The 20,339-nt window shown below is 37.8% G+C and overlaps 1 protein-coding gene across 2 annotated transcripts in view; it reads right to left on the bottom strand.

Moving 5' to 3' along the window:
- Positions 1-1,482: 1,482 nt before the first annotated feature.
- The window catches only part of MTDH (metadherin), a 36,928-nt gene continuing 18,071 nt past the window's right edge, over positions 1,483-20,339 (bottom strand). Inside the window, exons 8-13 of one of the 2 annotated variants that reach the window (XM_062627359.1) lie at positions 17,833-17,931; positions 15,415-15,539; positions 14,756-14,875; positions 11,838-11,957; positions 6,054-6,210; positions 1,483-4,386 (exon numbers count right to left, since the gene is read on the bottom strand). In XM_062627359.1, coding sequence (XP_062483343.1) covers positions 4,316-4,386; positions 6,054-6,210; positions 11,838-11,957; positions 14,756-14,875; positions 15,415-15,539; positions 17,833-17,931 — 692 coding nt within the window. In that variant the 3' untranslated portion in view covers positions 1,483-4,315. The remainder of the gene's footprint in view (positions 4,387-6,053; positions 6,211-11,837; positions 11,958-14,755; positions 14,876-15,414; positions 15,540-17,832; positions 17,932-20,339) is intronic. The other variant, XM_062627360.1, reaches the window with a different exon arrangement.

The raw sequence follows: 20,339 nt of genomic DNA on the forward strand, positions 1-20,339 counted from the left end.
TAACTGGCTAAGGCTGAGGTGACACCGATCTCCAATCTAGCCCATCTCTTGAAGAGAGACAGTAAAGCCTGGCTGTCCAAGAACAAACCCAAGTTACCCTATCACATCAGAGAGGAGTTACCTCCCATCCAGAGCTTCACTTGCAGATGTAGCCCAAGGCCCAGCTTTGTTCGCTAGCTACGTAGATAAGGATGGTCAAGGAAATAGTAGGCATGAAAACAAGCTGTGGCAGCTTTAGTCATAACACCCTCTGAAAATAGTGTTCTCAGTAAAGTATTTAGTTTATACTTCATCAGATATCTGAAATGAGGAATCACTTTGAACCAGAGCTTACTGAACAGCAGTGGAAACACTGTGTAAGACACTTGATATCCCCAAGGAAAAAAGGGAACAGTCTCAAACAAGTCAGTTTTATGAGTTCATTGTGGTGATCCAGTTCTCAGTGGTCCATGCCTTACCCTCTGCTGTGAACTGAATTAAAAATACTAAGCCAAGCTAAGAGGTTACTTGATGCCACAATAAGGACAGAAAATGTACTTGCTTTGAGCTGCAGATGTTCTAAGTGTTTTAAGAGCACTGTAGGAAACCCTGAAACTAGGAGTTTCATGTTAAGAGTTTTAAACACAGTTTTCTTTTCCAGAATACACCAAAATTAAAGACATCATAGTTTCAGTAAAGAAATGGATTTTCAGTGAACCTTCAGCTTGGTAGAACTAGCCACATATTTAAAAGAATGTAAATTCAAGAGTTTCTTAAACTGGAAGGACCCACTATGGAAACCAGACAATTTCAGCTATTCAACCAAATTTCAACAGGAACAGTCTGCAAACCACTAACAGCAACAAGACACAGAGTACAGGAAACAATAACTCCCACCCATGACAAAAATATATGCTCTTCCACTTTGCTCCCAACATCCATCCCAATTCACAGCAGTTCTGTTAGTCCTTCAGGGAAGAAAATCCATAGTGACACTGCACTACTTTCAGGTTAAGAACAGGCAGCCCTTTCTGGTCCTTCTCCCCACCTGAAGTCACTCAGCTGAAGCTCTTGGTTCCTAAATGAGTCAATTCATGTGCCATTTTAACAGTATTAGGATAATTTTAGTAGTATCTTCAGAAGAAATTCAGCTTTGTAGTGCTTCCCTCCCCCTCATTTACAGCAGAACAATGGAGAAATCTTTCAGTACTGGCCCAGAAACCTGAAACTCTGTCCTTCGTTGGCACTCAGTGGTCACCAGAAGGAGACTCTCAGGTACAAGTGGCTGCAAGAGACTTGCATTTTTAACAACTGAAATCTTGACTGGTGACCAACTCAAGTCAAACTATGATTAACAATAACTGAAAATCTGCTATACCATGTATTCTGAGGTCTGCGTTTTTCAAAAGCCTTACTCACAGGACAATCCCATGGCTAGGAACTATTAATAAGGCAGTTTCCAAAGAGATGCAATTCAGTTACAACACAACAGTACCAGAAGTATTTCTATAAAGTTTGAAATGTTTTTAATATGTACATTCTTTCTTAGTAAATATTAAAGTAGTGCTTTTCTCTTGCACTTTTTTCATTAGACTTCTAAAAGGGCATCAGAAATACATTTTTCAACCCCCTCCAAACCAATGCACAGTTGTTACCTTCGTAACAAACACATATGAATTCTGTACACCTTTCCCTCCCCACAACAGAAATAAAAATATGCCATGACTATCCAATTACACATCATCACAACAGGTTTAAATTATGCATACAAATAATTCCAGAGCCCAACATACTGGATTTATGAAACCATTCCATGCATTCAACAACAAATAAAAAGAAAAAAAGGAAAAAAAAAAAGATTAAGTTTCTTTAAATGGTGTTCTCTTTCTATCCAAGTACCAAAGTCTGGATTCAGTGTATCATTAAGACTAACCACTGCTTGAGTCATAGAAACATGACAGTACATAGATAACCAAATTTCTATTTATAGACAATATGCTATACAGTTACTACCTCTTTTAATGAATGTCAGATAAAGCAAGTTTCGCTTTCTAAGACACTGAAACTGCACATTAAGAAAAGAGTAAGAGGTGCTGCTAAATAGGTAACCACATTTTGAAAGGAGGCTATGTATTTATATGATCCTTCTTAATAGCAGCAGTTAATTAGCAGAGTTCCTATGCTGTTGGCTAGTTTGTTTCTTTTTCTCCAGAATGACAAACTATTCAAGCTGACTCACCCAGAAATATCACCAACTTTATCTTCAAGAGGACAAAAAACACTTTATGCAGTGAAAGCCCCTGGGGGCAGTCTCTCTCATTACATAAAATCTTGGTATTTTCTACAAAAGAGGCTCATAGCACAACATACAGATTGGAAACAGACATTTCAGACATACATTACAAACCTGAATTCAAAGGGTATTCTTTTTCATCTTTACTATGAAGACGACAAGTAAAATTATAATACTATTTACATGCAAATGACTCTGCATGATTTTGTAATATCCTATTTTTGTGTTTGTCTTAAGATACTCCTTGAAAAGCTGTACTTCAGTTCTAAATTTATTTTACATGAATCTTGACAGGTATCAGTCTCAGGCATTACTCCCTACCAGTGAATAAATCAATACTGTCAATATGCTCAATTTATTTTAACAAATCAATGTAGAGTGTCTTATGTTCCTGATATACAGGGGATAATTCCTGTGCACATTAGTATCCATTTAGTAGAAAAGCTCTCCATTAGCAAAGTGCATTTTCAGTACAATTAAAACCAGCTCGCTGCATTAAATATTTGCACCTTGCAATACTGCTGAACTGCAGTCAAATACAGTGAGAGTACAAAATCATTGATCAGTACCATGTGTTTCAGCTGCTAACAATTCTGTTTGTGCCACAAAACCAGAAGCCAATCACTGAAAAAAAATCTTGGCTCTTCTTTAACTGCATTTACCAGGTGATGTTGGTTACCATCCTTATCAAACACATTTTGTATAGGCTATTTACATTGTACATGGCTGACCATGCACCTTACAGACACAAACACATCTGCCAGTTTGATACCACGTAATTACACAGTGCCTGAAAATGACAACACATCTTAAACACCATTTTAATTAACAGTTTCAAGCGGGAAATGGTCTTTATTTTATAACTGCTATACTTGCATGAGTTTTATTTTTTTTTATATAAAATGCTAACTCCTGTCCAGAAGTCTAGACACATTCTACATACTACAGGTTAAGGCAGTAAAAAAAAAAATGTGTTCCTGATAACTGGTCTTGACAATGTCAATTAAAGCTGTCTGAAGCCACTCCAGTTCTCCAACAGAGCTCTGAAACACCAAATAATTTGCAAGTGAAAAAAAAATTAATTAAGAAAACCCATCACTTTTCTTTCTTCAGAGTTTTAGTAATAGAGAACAACAGAACTGGGTAGGACAGAACAGAACGGGGTATGGCAAGTCAAAAAGCGTTGAGGGAAGGGAACGTCTGATTTCAATTGATTCCATGAGTTTAACAGTTGAAAGAATACAGTTTTAGATGGGAGTCTGACTCAACCAAGAACTGTACGGAATGAAGGAGAAACCCAATTTTATGCACATTACTGCGTTCTTAAAAATATACTGTTATCTTCAATAATTCAAGTAAGGTAATAGACATTATCAAAAATAACTTCATGAACCATACTTAAGTTTCAAATCACATTCTCAAACTTTTAACCCAAAACAGTTTTATTGTGTTAACTTCATATAATAAACCATGAAGGTCTGACTGTACAAATGGTTAATGATTTGCACTTGTGACTGCTGCAATAGCTAGCAGACTTGCTAACCAACTTACTGTAAAGATATGGCAGATTATATGTTTAATCAAAGCACTTTCATTTAGGCATGAAACAAATTCAAATGGTTGACATTCTGTGCTTCTAATGCATCACTCCTAAGAGAGGCAAGAAACACCCCCTATTGTACAGACAATTATTTTTACAGAATACCCTTCCTTGAAATTAATCTTTTCTCCACAGCTGCAGATGAGAGTATAATCTGTTGTAAACAGGGCACTGTGTTGTAAAACCAGTTTTTTTAAATCAAGATCTCTCTCCAAAAGTTGGAAAAACAGACTCTTCAGCATGTCTTTCAAATGTAGCATGTTCTGTTTGCTATATGAGTTACTTTCCTTTGATTCCTTTTTAAAGACGTTTGTGTTCACAGCAGTTCTGTTTTTAAAAATTGTTTGAAATTTATATAAAATTCTGTACATGTTCACAAATTATTGCATAAACAGCATAATCTTCATGACAATATTCAGCAACACATGTCCATCTCAGGAAGTTCACGTTTCCCTTCTTGCTTTTTTCTTCTTTTTAACTTGTTTGGGGGATTCCCAGCTTTCTTCAGACTTTGCTAAAAGAAAACCAAAAACCAACATAACTACAGCGTTAGGTCTGAGAAAGTTTACAAAGAACTGACTTTAAAAATGCTGGATAGTACACCCCATATATTTTATGAAGTACTTTAGAGCAATCAACTAGCATGATTTTTGAAGGAGAGTTATACTCATCTGTTTCTCCCAAATAGTCTAATTTGAAACGCATCTAAACTAATGTTTGCTAATTTCAACCTATTATTTTATGCCACAAGTATACAGTGATATACAAAGGTAATTAATTTTGTAAATATTATTGACAATAAGAGTCATTATTTTTCAGCTTACAGGAAATACCATACATGTACACAGTTGACATTAAATGTTTACTTTTATCAGATTATGCTGGTTTTAACCACTAAATAAGTGACACTCCAAAAGAGTGTTTTTTAAGAACAATGAACTACGTAAGGATGTCGTTCCATGGAATCCTCAATCAAATCAAGAAGACGTATATTATTTTTTCAAAATAGACTGCCTTGAAACATGCTGTCTGCCAGAAGTGATAAATGGGGTAAAATATTTTATATGCTGAACATAAAAGATGTTTTTTTCAATTGCCGAGGCATGAATCAGTCAGAAAAGCCTTCATATTTAAGAACCAGAACAAAAACTTCTAAGTTAACACGTGGTTTGAAAGATTCTGTTTAATATATTCAAAACCAAGAAGCCAATTAGTGCAGTTGAATGAAACTAATATTATAAAATCATCTAGTTTCTTCTGCAGTCATTAAAAACTGATTTAGTACTTCAACACTTAGCCAGGAAGTTCTTAGAAAATGTCAGTATTTATTAACCTCACTGAAAAGTCTAATTCAAAGACTTTTACCTTTAAGCAACACTTTCCGCATCCTGCCTGCCTTCCTAATTTTTCTGTCTTGTGGGGTACGTACTCCGGTACAAGCCCTTTTGCTAAGTACAACAGGATGTGTTTGACATCTTTGGACACAACATATTTTTAAAAAGCAATCTACCTGCAGTAGTTCAATCTGAAGTATGTGCTGTTAAGCTACAACAGACAACTGCATCACCCAGTATCTTTCTACTCTCATACCAGCAACTGTTTCCCTCCATGATTATGACATGGAAGCATATGGAAAAAGATGTTAATAAGCTGAGAAGCAAAAAAAAAAACCCCCCCAAAAAAACAATTAAGAAAAACCCACCCAGTAGGTTGAATATTGAACTGCTTGTATTTTTCCAAGTTTTCCAAATTTTGGTAGCTAAACATCCTGTCAACTGCTATGTTAGTACCCATCTGTTTCACTGAAGACTCGCAAGCAGGCCTTTAGAAACAGTGCTGGCAGAACTACTTAATCACTGCATGGAGTCCCAGTCCTGATGGCAAAGAGTAAGTCCAAATGTCTGTTAAGGACCAGACAAGGCCAACAGACATTTTCAGTCACTCAAGCATATGAAGCCAGTATTTCCTCACAGTGAAAACACATCTGTCAAATTATTTCAAGAAAAGCTAAAATATGGAAAGATACATAAATGAAGCACATAAAGCATGTAAGCACAAAAGTACCTAGTATGGCCCTCTAGCCCCAGACCTCAGTGCAAAGCATTCCTACTATATATGCTCTGTGGGGACAAAAAGTACATGCTGCATTATAAAGAATGAATTGTACCGAGAGATACTTACTCTGTGGAGGAGGCACACTGTTTTGCTTAATATTGGGACTAGAAACATCTGTCTCTGGCAGCATCTGTGGCACTTGGGAAGCGATCTTGTCAGACTCGCTCTCTGATACAATTATGGATGGCTCAGTAGAAACAGCAAGCGAAGGAGCCTCCTCAGGCTATTTGAAATGCAGAAAGAAGTTGACAAAGGTTTACTATGTCATACAGCAGTAAAACATTCTTGTACAGTGTTATTCTGGCAGTATACTTAGTAGCTGCTGGAAAGATGGCACTGAAAAATTAAACCAATATTAAGACACTTCACAACTTGAGCTCAAGGCCACAAGACTATGACTGCCATCTAGTGTCAAAACATTTAGTTAAACACAAGCAAAGATGACAATGAATTCTTAAAATACATAACACGCAAAGAAAGAACAATCTAAAAATCACTAAGATCCTAAAAAGACTCTAGAACTTATATTCTGTGTATGTCTAAATAGACAATACAAACCCAAAATTTTGTAATATTTAGAAAGCATTTGCTTTCTAAACATAACACTTAGAAAGTCATTCCTATCCGCTGCTCAAAACCCTCTGTATGCTGATATTACAATACCAGATATTTGCAAGAGCAGTAAAAAAGTATTTCAGTGGAAACTACTGGAGGAGTAATTGCCAAAAGATACTTGTAGTATTTTCCAATTATCTGGTCAACCTATTTTGAAGGTTCCCACAACAGAGGCAAGATGTAACTGTGTAGCTCACTCTGTGGCACTTAATGGCACTGAAGTACAGTAAACCAGAAATCAGAATTTCAAAAAACATTCCAATAGTAAAATCAGAACATAAACGTACGATTCCACTGCAGGTAACCTACTGACAAAAAGGCTTCAAATATTAGAAGCCTTCAAATACTAGAAAACAGCGCCTCAGTCAAGTGATAAACCCCAAACCTGACAGTGTTACTAAGAAGTCATGGCTATAGCTGTGCCTCAACAGCCAGAACCTGGAACTATCATAACAAAACAGTGAAGCCTACACCTAGCCCTAGATGTGGCTGTACACAGATCCTACATTGTAGTCACCAGTCAGTACTGTTTCCCATGCGGTAAACATCTCAAAAAATATAGCAAAACCAGAAAAAAAAGAGCAAAAATCTTTTATTAAAACCACACGGGAATTTGGAGGGTATCTCTCTAACCTTCCATGAGTACAGGAGTTTGACATACATCAGCCAAAAATGTTTTTTAATAACTGTAACTGCAGTATTTCTTTTAATCTACTGAAAATACGGTAATCAATTTTTTTAGGATCAACCATGCTGGTAAAAATCAACTCCTATCCTGCAGGATTTCTAAGCTTAGCCAATTCTAATGTCTAATTAACCAGCAATCATCAGCTACACATAGAACAGAACCATAGAACAGTTAATAGGGCTGGAAAGAACCTTGAGATCATCAGGTTCCAAACCCCCTGCCATGGGCAGGGACACCTCACATTAAACCATCTCACCCAAGGCTTACGTCCAACCTGGCCTTGAACACTGCCAGGGATGGAGCATTCACAATTTCCTTAGGCAACCCACTCCAGTACCTCACCACCCTAACAGGAAAGAATTTCCTTCTTATATCCAATCTAAACTTCCCCTGTTTAACCCATTACTCCTTGTCCTGTCACTACAGTTCCTAATGAAGAGTCCCTCCCCAGCATCCCTATAGGTCCCCTTCAGATACTGGAAGGCTGCTATGAGGTCTCCACGCAGCCTTCTCTTCTCCAGGCTGAACAGCCCCAACCTTCTCAGCCTGTCTTCATACAGGAGGTGCTCCAGTCCCCTGATCATCCTCATGGCCCTCCTGTGGACTTGTTCCAACAGTTCCATGTCCTTTTTATGTTGAGGACACCAGAACTGCACACAATACTCCAGGTGAGGTCTCACAAGAGCAGAGTAGAGGGGCAGGATCACCTCCTTTGACCTGCTGGTCACGCTCCTTTTGATGCAGCCCAGGATACGGTTGGCTTTCTGGGCTGCGAGTGCACACTGAAGCCGGCTCATGTTCATTTTCTCATCAACCAACACCCCCAAGTCCTTCTCCACAGGGCTGCTCTGAATCTCTTCCCTGCCCAACCTGTAGCTGTGCCTGGGAATGCTCCTACCCAGGTGTAGGACCTTGCACTTGGCATGGTTAAACTTCATGAGGTTGGCATCAGCCCACTTCACAAGCGTGTCAAGGTCCCTCTGGATGGCATTCCTTCCCTCCAGTGTATCAACCGAACCACACAGCTTGGTGTCATCGGCAAACTTGCTGAGGGCGCACTCAATCCCACTGTCCATGTCACCGACAAAGATGTTAAACAAGACCGGTCCCAACACCGATCCCTGAGGCACACCACTCATTACTGGTCTCCAGCTGGACATTGAGCCATTGACCACAACTCTTTGTGTGCGGCCATCCATCCAGGTCTTTATCCACCGAGTGGTCCATCCATCAAATTGATGTCTCTCCAATTTAGAGACAAGGATATCGTGTGGGACAGTGTCGAATGCTTCACACAAGTCCAGGTAGATGACATCAACTGCTCTACCCCTCTCCATCACTTCCATAGCCCCATCATAGAAGGCCACCAAATTGGTCAGGCAGGATTTCCCCTTGCTGTCACCAAGCACCTTGTTTTTTTTTCTTGTGCCTCAACACGCCTTCCAGGAGAATCTGCTCCAAGATTTTGCCAGGCACAGAGGTGACACTGATGGGTCTGTAATTCCCTGGGTCATCCATTTTTCCCTTCTTGAAAATGGGGGTTATATTTCCCTTTTTTCAGTCATCAGCAACTTCACCTGACTGCCATGATTTTTCAAATACGATGGACAGTGGCTTAGCAGCTTCATTTGCCAGCTCCTTCAGGACCCATGAATGGATCTCATCGGGTCCCATGGGCTTGTGCACGTTCAGGTTCTTAATATGGTCTTGAACCAGTTCCTCTCCTACAGTGGGCCTAGGGTCTTCATTCTCACAGTCCCTGCGTCTGCCTTCCAAGACTTGGGTGGTGTGGTCAGAGCATTTGCCAGTGAAGACCGAGGCAAAGAAGTCGCTGAGAACCTCAGCCTTCTCCGAATCCAGGGTAGCCAACTCTTCTGATAGCTTCTGGAGAGGGCCCACATTGTCCCTAATCTGTCTTCTATTCACAATGCACCTATAGAATCCCTTCCGGTTATTGTAGAACCCCTTCCTGTTAACAGGAACTCTAACAAATTGGATGTGGCGTGTAGAACAGGAGGAGTTCTTAAAGCTCCTAGTTCTGCAAGATAATTGGTTCAGGTCACTGGCACCATAGTTTCATCAGGACAGAGTCACATCCAACTGCAAGTAAAGAAACTTAAGATTTAATGACATACTGCTGACTAACAAACATGTTGCAGCTTGAATACTGAAGCATGCAGTATTACTGCAAATGTAACAATACAGATATCTACAGCATTATGTGGACACATTTTTCCAAATACCATACTTCTGTGTGAGCTTTGGAGGAGGGAAATGGACTGTGGTACCAAACATTAAGAACTGAGTTCTAGTCTTTGCTAGGATATTTTGTGCTAACAAAGCATTTTAGAAAGGAAAACTTAAACGACGAATAAAGCCTTTTTTACAGAATCGGAGAATGGTCTGGGCTGGAAAGGACCTTTTGAGAATATAAAGTTATAATTCTATAATTTATTAATGAAGTAGTGAATTGTGAAATTGCCAGAAATAAAGGACTTTCAAAGATATCTCTTAATTTAAAACCTGCGCCTGCTGATAAAATGCAATGGTTGCCACACAGCCCAATATATGTGAATGATATAATTGCCAGATAAACCACCAAAAGTGTTCAACATTCAGCTGTTGCTGGTCTTTATATTTTGGTTTACAACTTATTTGCATTCAATTCATTTTTCCTCATATTTAGTTCTCAAGTTTTGGAGCACTTGCTCAAGACTAGATTATCTGCCTTGGAAATGTAGAGTCAACCATTTCACACATCAGTCACAGATGTTTCTAAAGTTTCCAAAACTTTCTGGAACAGCCAAGTTGAACAATATCAGAAAGCATCTTTGCATGTGTGAAATTACAACGAAGCCCAATCTATTGGCAAAGATACTTTATAAAGACTGACAGATCATCTGCCTTGCCAGATACAACAACGCACAATTTGTCCTTTATCAAGTCCAACTAAGTTCCAGAGAATGTTGATAATAAAAATTTTATGTGTCCTTTGCCCCTACACCAAGTAATTTCACACAGGTAATTTCTTGTTTCACAAAATTGCTACTAACACAGCTATACAGAGGCACACATACAAACAGAATTTAAGACTCAAGGGTAACAGAAGCAATCAAGCTTCCAGAAAGTAGTGCACAGAGAAGCTCTACATCAGAGCTGATGCCAGCAAATTAACTAGGAATGGTTCTGAACACTAAACAACTGAGCAAAGTCTACTAAAACTTGACTGGTATTTTGGCAGTAGTGACACCTTGTGAGAAAAAGTAAAATATCAAACTGCAGATAAAAGGAATCATTACATGTGGCTGAAGAATATTTCTTAAATCAATTTAGATTTCTAAACAAGCAACAGCTAGCCTTCTGGGATGCACCAGTACACCTCTTTCTAGATGTCAAAAAAACCACCTTCAAATCACAATTTAAATATGAGATTTCTGACTATGCATTTTCAGATATGGCCTCCAACACAAAACAATGTATTTGAAGTTTTAAAAAACCCACACATGGCCAGGAAGAAGGCCATTTCCACATATAGGTGTTTTTTCAGATACAGCTTCAAAAAGCCACAAAACCCACCTCTGCATTAGTCAGAGAAAAGAGGCAGCTGTTGCTAACCTTGAATACAGGTTGGACCTAAACACAATTACAGTAAAGGCTGTACTTCAGTGTAGAAGTAGGTATTTAGAACAACCTAAAAGTACAACTGAATGTGCTTTTCAAGGCACATGTTCTCCATGAACACTTCCTGTAGTTTCCTTTGGTAACCTGAAGTCTCTCATAAAAGATCCTGTTCTAATATTTTCATTAGAATCTGAAGACCTTATTACTGTTACAAAGCAAATGCTTAGCAATGAAAAAGTAAACCTCTATATTCTGACAGATATTCTGTGGTACTAAACTGCTGTCACACTGGTATTGTTCTCTCTTTATGGAACACAAATCCAGTATCACTAGAAAAATTAAATGATACTTCTTCCTATAATATGATGCTTGTAGGATGACAGTATCTAAAAGCTGCTTGTTGGAGAGAGATTAAAGAGAACTTCTATTGTCTAGAATATCTGTTTAAATTGTGAGCTGAAGCAAACAGTTTATGATTTGATTCAGATGAAACTTTTCTTACACATTTATTAAGCTCAGCATAGCCATTAAAAATCAAACTTAGACTGCACTTATTTCAGAATATACTAAGTTAGTAACACTTCATTCTGTTGCAATGAAACAATAAAATACACTTAAGTCTTGCACTTTGACCTATTAGTTCTTAGGTTTCCAGATTGCTTGAATATTCAAACAAGAAAGTAATTTGACAGTCACAAAAATGACTACTAATTCAGAAGATACTCCTCTTCAAAGCAGACATCCTTTCTAAAATTTGCAACTGACCTATAGCTAAAATCCAACCTCTCAATCCCCTCTATATTCATAAACATACAGCCTGAAACAGTATTCTTACTGTAACTCTACATACACAAATTAATGTTTCAATGGACTTTGAGCATTTCCAAATCAGAAATTGTAACATAAATCCAATTCTGTATCCCTACCTTAGCTGGTTCACTAGTACTTATGGTCTTCAGAGAAAAAGCTATTTCCTTCTGTGGTTGAACTTTTGAGGTATCCTCCTGAAATTCCTCTCCAGCTTCTCTATCCAGTTCTTCAGGGTCCTACAAAAGTGGGATGGGAGAGGGGGGGGAAGAGCCTGTGTTTACAGTAAATTTTATAGAAGCACAAAATGATTTGAGTTGGAAGGGACCTTTAGGATCATCTAGTTCCACCCCCCTGCCATGAGTACAGACACCTTCCACTAGACCAGTTTGTTCAAAGCCCCATCCAATCCATCCCCATCCAAAGCCCCAGTGGCCTTGAACGCTGCCAGGGATGGGGCATCCACATCTTCTCTGGGCAACCTGTACCAGTGTTTCACCACCCTCACAGTGAAGAATTTCTTCCAAGTATCTAATCTGAATCTCCCCTCTTTCATTTTAAAACCACTACCCCTTTGTCCTATCTCTACACGTCCTTGTAGAAAGTCCCTCTCCAGCTTTCTTGTAGGTCCCCTTTAGGTACTGGAGGGCTCCTCCAAGGTCTCCCTGGAGCCTTCTCTTCTTAAGTTCTAACTCTTCTTCCTTGCACATCAGTTCTGTTGCCATAATCAGCTTCTGTAACTAAGAAAATCTATCTATAAAAATTTTAAGTAGTGGGCTAATATTAGCTCATGCTAACACTCAAAATTTATAGAACAACACATTACAAAAATACCCATAGGATGCAGTGATACCCCAAGAGCAATACTCTTCACGCAATTTACTAGCAAAAATCCCAATCTGTGAATTAACTGCATTTCACACTCCTGTGAAATTGTAAGATGCAAAATTAAATGGAAGTTATGCCAAAAACTTTGCAAAAGTATCATGATGAGACTTGACTGCTCCCAATTCTGTGCTTTCTTATACGTGGATGTAAGCTCTGCATATTAAACTGTACATTTTTTACATATTAAGCTTTAAGATTTTTGCAACCCTATTTAGTTTGCCATGATGCCTTTAAAATAAATTATCTTGATACAGAAACTCGAATTATCCAAAGTATCCAAGAGTTTCAACCTTTACCCCTTAAACACTCTTAATAGTGAAAAGTTTTCATTTCAGATGATGAGCAAATAGTTATATTTGTTTATAGCATCAGAAGAATCCTGTGGTGGTAAACAGTAAATAGAACACATCTGCAGTTTCAAGCTGGAAGTAGCCCTGAAACTTTGTTCCTTCACTTACTTCCCCTGGAACCTTGTGAAAATGCAGTCACAGTCTGTTGATTCTTGACAGGAAAGAATATATATTGCGTTATACCTAGCTCTGAAGGTAGCTTCCACTGCCTTGACAAACACTGAACTCAACAAATGTGAGTGTGAACAGTGTCAGTGAGATAGACAATGCTGTTTAAATGAACATGCTCCATTTTCAGAGGATAAATATATAGGTTTTATGTGAGTCTGAAGTAGAAGTGGCAAGTTAAATTACTGAACTACTATAACAAGGATAATGTATGCAATAGTAGTTCTGTCTGCTCCTGTCAAGTAACCAACACCAATCTTTCATAAAAATTTAATACAGAGAAATTCTCTTATTTCAACTGATGATCTCATAGACTGATGGATTAAAGGAAAAAGCAACAAAATCAGAATGGTGAGAAACCAATGGGTAGAATAAATGAATCTGCTTATGTTAATATGGACAGTAGGATTCCGTTTGACATATACAACCTAAAAAGCACCTCACAAGCAATGGAGAAAAAAAATACTTCAGAATGCACTCACTGACCTTAGCATCCATGCAAGACATCCACAAATACCTTAACAATATAACAAATAACAAATAACCCTAACCTATTGATCTTGACTAATACTAGAATGTGACAGATTTCAATTACAAAAAAAGCTGCAGTCCTAGTACCCTCAGTTTCAATCTGCTTAAAAAAAAATCTCACTCTGAATTGACAGCAGCACCCACCTCCACACAACTTTAAAAGTTCTAAAGAGTTAAAAAGAGTGTAATAGGAATTTAGTCTTTTAAAATTGTTTTATTAAAAATCTCAGACTGAAAACATGATAATCATAAAAAGCAAATTCAAAGTGAGAACAGCTGAAGTTACGCTTTCTGCCTCTCTCCAATTCACATAGATTCAACAGAACATTTAATATTTTGTAAATAATGTAAATTATGAATGACTGTCACTACAAGCAGAAGCAGACTGTATTCTGAGCATGAGCTATTAAAAGCTTTTTCCTACTAGGAAAGTACTTGGTTTTTCTCTATTCAAATATGAGTCAATTGCCAAGTGAATGAAGTGCAAACTGCTTTTGCTGTTTTTACAAATCTGTTTCAACGTAATTCTTAAAAAGCTATTTAAGTAACACAAAACTCCAACCATCCTCAGTCTGCAAATACTATCCAATTCAAATCTGACTCACAGAGCAGCTTCATCTACTGAGCCTGCGGCACTGATACTTGCCATTTCGTATAAATCAAGCTCCAACAGTACTTCAGAAAACCACTATATTCTCCCAGAACTGTATTTTAAGGCAGCCTAAGAGAAAACTTAAATTTCCTTCGTTCTCCTAGCTAGCTATATCCACCAAGGCAGCTGGACAAAGGACATGAGAAGAAGGTTTCCCATGCAGAGGAAAGTTCCTCCTGGAAGTAACCCTACAGTACAGAATCCCAACTACTTTCCCCAAAATCCAGCAAAACTATGTCGAATTAATGAATCTAATGTGGGATAATTAAAGGAAATACTAGTAAGAGAAGGATTAAATCTTAAGAAACAACAGTAGACAATCCAATACCATAATGAAATTAATTTCCCCCAAATAATTTTTGCTTTAGTCACTAATATACAAAAATGATGTGATTTTATGAATTTCTCACAATTGCATTTCAGACTATCGAGATTTCATTCCATTTACCTGTGCAGGAGAGTTAGTTTCTTCACCCTGCTTCTTCTTTTTCTTCTTCTTTTTCTTGGATTTGCCACTTGCAGAACTCTGAAGAACAGGCTCTGCTTTTTCTCTTTCATTATCTGAAGCCTTCATATGGGAATATAAAGTATTAGCCTTTAAACTGGCAATGAAACATGCCTTTTATAGACTAAACAAATTAGCTCTAAGGAATTTAATTGCGTATGAAAGTATAAATGCATACCATCTTATCTGTTCAGTTCATTTTAGGAAAACATGCTACCTGGTAATAGAGGTACAGGAGCCGAGAATGAAAAAGGAACAGAACATCATGCACTGGTGGCATGGAAAAGCTGTTTTTCATACAGAGAGTTAAATACTGTTATGAAGAATTTATGAAAAGAAATCTAAATCCTCTCAGTCTACAATGATAAGGTAATCCTTTTAATATGGTGAGACTGTAAGACATGATAGGGAGCTAAGTGGCTATTTTCTGAATAACAACATTCAGCATTTTCCTTCTCTGTGTACGTATTAACAGAACTGTGATGCTCTTATCAGTGTAAAAGAGATGAGAGATTACCTTTATCACCACCATTAAATTACTTTAAGAAATGGCAGTGGTGAGGTCAAAGACTTGGAGCTAAGGAGAAAATATCACCTTTTACCTTCTGAACATCAGGGATCTCTTCAGTTTGAGGAACAGAAGCAACTTTCTCTTCATCTACCCAGTTTCCCCACTCTTCTGCAGGTGCATTCCAATCAGAACTGGGATCAGCTGAAGAAAGTCCATCTACAAAGATTATAAAGATGTTTTAGGAATGTCTCCTTACTTTAGCAGGTCCTATTTGATAGTTTAAAAATGAAAAAAGAGAATCTATGCATAAAATAATTGCTTGGTATCAAGGTATAAAGATTAATTTCCTGTATTTATGAGGGAAAATATTAGATTTCAATGACAGGTGGAAGACTTTTGTAAGTAATGAGTATAACAGTTACTTTACAGAGCTATCCTATTACAAACAGCAGCAGCTAGCTAGATGCAATCGCTTTGAGATACTTTTCTAGACTATGTGAAGAGCGACAAATTTAAGGGTTGTTCTCTTAAACGTTCCTAGTTTGTGAAAAAATTAAGGTGAGCTATAACACTGATCAATCTTACCTTCGTAAGAATTCTTTACAAGTCATATCTGGAAATGGAACTCTTACAAGATGACTTTTGACTCAGTAACACTTTCCATTTTTAATAACCTTTATTCTCTAACCAAAACATTTAAGTCCCCCTTTCATTCTGCTGTCATTCATTTATGATGGCACATATCTATGTTGTCACACAGGAATGACAGATCTAAAGTGTCATTTATGTAAAAAAAATAAATATCTGAAGGGAAAAACTAAGCCTTAGACTCTGTTTAGTAGAAAATTACAAGCCACTTTTAAAAACAGAACACCATTTCACATTAACATCACTAATATTTCTCAGCCTCAGTCTATGCCAGATTGAAGGAGAAGAAGTAAACCTGGTCTGCCAACTACAGTGGGATTCAGATTAAACATGTGAAAACTAAGTCGAAATGAAAAGCAGTAATAAAACCAATTAAATCTATTGGCAAGCATTATGAAACAAAAAATACATTAAGAGACCTTAAGATTACTTATTAGCCTTTTTCACCTATTGCTTTCATATAAAAATATTACTTCAATTACACTTTGGACACTAAAATTCACCAATCTGAAAGAAGCCAATTACTGCCCAACATAACACTTCACAGCTACTGCTCTTTCACTACTTGCTTATAAAAAAAAACCCTAATAAAATTAGTAGTATTTGTACATAATTTCCTTGTCTGAACCACATAGTGCAATAAGGTGTTAATCTGTGCATTACATCGGCCTAAACATCCATTATTTCCCTATTTCTATTCATGTACACTTCAATTAACTGACACCTATGACCAAATTACTGTATTAACAGAAGCTATAGCCATAAACACTCTATGTTCAGAAATGTGAATGAATTATGCTTTTGATAATATGCAAAACTGACTGCTTTCAAATTATTAACTGAAATATGCTTCCCTTATCCTTAAGCAGGATAAAAGACAAAAGAGAAGTTTCAAAGTGTTCTGGTATCTGAGCAGGCATGCCAAAACTTGTGCAGTTAAGGACTGCATCAACCCATTCCACTTCTGCAGTCATTAAACAAGAAGCTGTTCTCCGAGAAGGTAACATGCAAGTTGGCTTTTCTGCCCAACTTCTTGAACAATTTTTCAGGTCAATGACCTAATGAGAGGCACTAAATAGTTTCTCTCGAACACTCTTAGATCTGACTGAAAAAAAGCTGTCAATTACAAAGCAGAACAAAAAGTGAATTTAAGGCTAAAAGCTTTCTCCACGTGTAATGTTTCCCTAACAAATACTTAGGAATGGCTATAACTTTATGACACTACAGCCCAATTTATGGAGAGCCTGTGGTAAGAACTACAGGCATATTTTAAAATTGGCAGGGAGGGGGAAAGGGAGAGTAAACACCGATTTGCTACAATTCCCAAGTAATTTTAGTGATTTCTAACCTGCATATGCTTTCCATACATATAATAGCTTCCTAACTTTTGCTAAATGAGAAAGTAAGTTTGATCAATTACAAGAGTCTCATGTCACATAAGTTTTCAGTAAGGTACAAGCATGTAAAAGCAAAATGTGTGACTCAAATACAATCTGCTAAATATGTCTTTTGCAGACTTGCAGTAAATTTTCCTTATCATTTGCAGTAAGACTGCTTTAAGTGATTGCTAAGATTTTCTAGCAAAAGCCAGAAGCACATTAAAATGCATGAGCTCTCCTTCACTTCTGCATTTCAATACCTAAATATTTTTCCTAGAAATTAACCATTTTCTGTTATCATTCATCAAAACACTTCTTCCTGCTTCTTCAAATGGTCAATTAGCTTTAAAGCAGTAAAGCATTCCAGGTTTCTCTTCAGATGCTCACAACTGGCTAAATACAAGTAACTAATATAAGAAACTACACTTCAAAGTAATGGTAATTAACAAAATTTTCTTAATTAACATTTTAGAGGAACATACTTAACCCAGACCATTCGTCATCAACAGGAGCTTGAGCATGACTTAAATCCCACTGGAAATCAGAAGTACCAGCCTGAGAAACTGACTCGCTGTTGGATCCTGAAAAGGAATAAATGAAATTGTACTTGTATGTTAACAAGCTCCCCGAGTTTTCTTGGACAAAAAATCCAATCAAAGTAGGAAAAGAAGACAGAAGGCTCAAAGAAAAAAATCTGCTTGTATGAACAGCACAGGACAGGAAAACTACAAAGCTTTTGAAAATTAAGATATATTCAGAAAACAAGGAAACTGAAGAAGGAAGACAAAATTAAGTCCTGAGAAGAATATGGAAAAAAAGAGGTAAGGGTGAATAATAACAGCCTATAAGGCTTTCAGCAGTCTCCTCAAACTGAAAAAAATACAATGAAATTTTACTACCCCGTATCAGTAAGAACTCTTACAGGGAGCTTAAATGAACAGTACTAGAAAGAAACCCCAGTAATTACATTGCAGATATAGCAATTAAATTATTCATTACTAAGAATCCAATTCTCATTTCAGATAGAGGTTTTCAGGAACATAAAAACAGCATGACAAATAACACTAAGGCCAATAAAAGCCATGATAACAGAAAGTTTTAAAGACATCTAACACCATTATTTTGAGGGAAAAAAAAAAAACAAGAAACATTCCCAAATAGAAACAATGTTATTAAAATAAAAAAATAAACCAAAAAACATTACTTGTGAGACTGAAAAGAAAAAAAAAAAGTCATTTTCTTACTTTGCGACTTACTTTGGAAGTGAAGTTTAAATAGGGCAATAGCTACCTGGGTCTTTATTTTATAAACCACCTCTGCAAAATATCCCTGGTGGTGTTCAAGGCCAATCTGGACAAAACCTTGGGTGGCATGGTTTAGTGTGGGGTGTCCCTGCCCACGGCAGGGGGATTGGAGCTAAGTGATCTTAAGGTCCTTTCCAACCAGGGATGGACTCTTCATTAGGGACTGTAGTGACAGGACAAGGGGTAATGGGTTAAAACTTAAACAGGCGAAGGTCAGATTGGATATAAGGAGGAAATTCTTTCCTGTTAGGGTGGTGAGGCACTGGAATGGGTTGCCAAGGGAGGTTGTGAATGCTCCATCCCTGGCAGTGTTCAAGGCCAGGTTGGATGAAGCCTTGGGTGAGATGGTTTAGTGTGAGGTGTCCCTGCCCATGGCAGGGGTGCTGGAACTAGATGATCTAAAAGTCCCTTCCAACCCTAACTATTCTATGATTCTATGAAAATATACCTCAGATGACATGAGCCTCGACACGTTCTCATTTTTTGCTAGCCAGCCACAAGTAAGTAGTAAATATTTATTCATGTGGTCACTTTGCATTACAACACTGCTGGCTAAGGAGCACCAAAGGTGCTGAATATATTTCACTGCTTTCACACTTCTCTTTCAATTAAAGTCAAATGGTAATATTGCAGATGAAACTCAGCTCAGCCTTGTCCCACTTTATTAACTACACTTTCTTAAGTTTTAGCCTCAAGACCGAAGGTGAATTCAAGTGGCTCCCTTTGCAGGTAGGAAGGAGATCCTGCCCCTCTACTCTGCTCTTGTGAGACCTCACTTGGGAGTATCGTGTACAGTTCTGGTGTCCTCAACATAAAAAGGACATGGAACTGTTGGAACAAGTCCAGAGGAGGGCCACAAGGATGATCAGGGGACTGGAGCACCTCCCACATGAAGACAGGCTGAGAAAGTTGGAGCTGCTCAGCCTGGAGAAGAGAAGGCTGCGTGGAGACCTCATAGCAGCCTTCCAGTATCTGAAGGGGGCCTATAGGGATGCTGGAGAGGGACTCTTCATTAGAGACTGTAGTGATAGGACAAGGGGTAATGGATTAAACCTTAAACAGGGGAAGTTCAGAGTGGATATATAGAGGAAGTTCTTTACTGTGAGGATGGTGAGGCACTGGAATAGGCTGCCCAAGGAAGTTGTGAATGCTCCATCCCTGGCAGTGTTCAAGGCCAGGCTGTACAGAGCCTTGGGTGACATGGTTTACTGTGAGGTGTGCCTGCCCATGGCAGGGGGATTGGAACTAGATGATCTTAAGGTCCTTTCCAACCCTAACTATTCTATGATATGTTATTTTATTAAAACTCTGTACAATTAAAACACTGTTTCATCTTTTTCTTTAAGAGAGCGTCTGTAAGATTTCATTAAGTTCTTTCGACCTTGGCATTTATAACTTCTTTGTTATCATGGCTCATATGTGCCCAAAGAATGAAGCACGCATGAGCCAGGACACTGATATTGAGTTCCACAGTTAAAACTGTGAAGTGCAATACAAGTAAACAGACTAAATGCAACAGCACTGGACCAGCTACTTACTAGAAGAAAATGTCCACACCAAGATCATTAGATTAACTAGAATAAGCAAGAGCAAAAAACCTGACGTATGATCCCTTTATCGTATAATAACTCACTGCAGCATTTATGTCAGTAGTTTAACACACAAGATTTGTTATAAAGCCAGGT

Source organism: Pezoporus occidentalis, unplaced genomic scaffold, assembly GCF_034315485.1.
Source record: "Pezoporus occidentalis ecotype Australia unplaced genomic scaffold, CSIRO_AGI_Poc_V1 ctg3, whole genome shotgun sequence".
Lineage (NCBI taxonomy): Eukaryota > Metazoa > Chordata > Aves > Psittaciformes > Psittacidae > Pezoporus > Pezoporus occidentalis.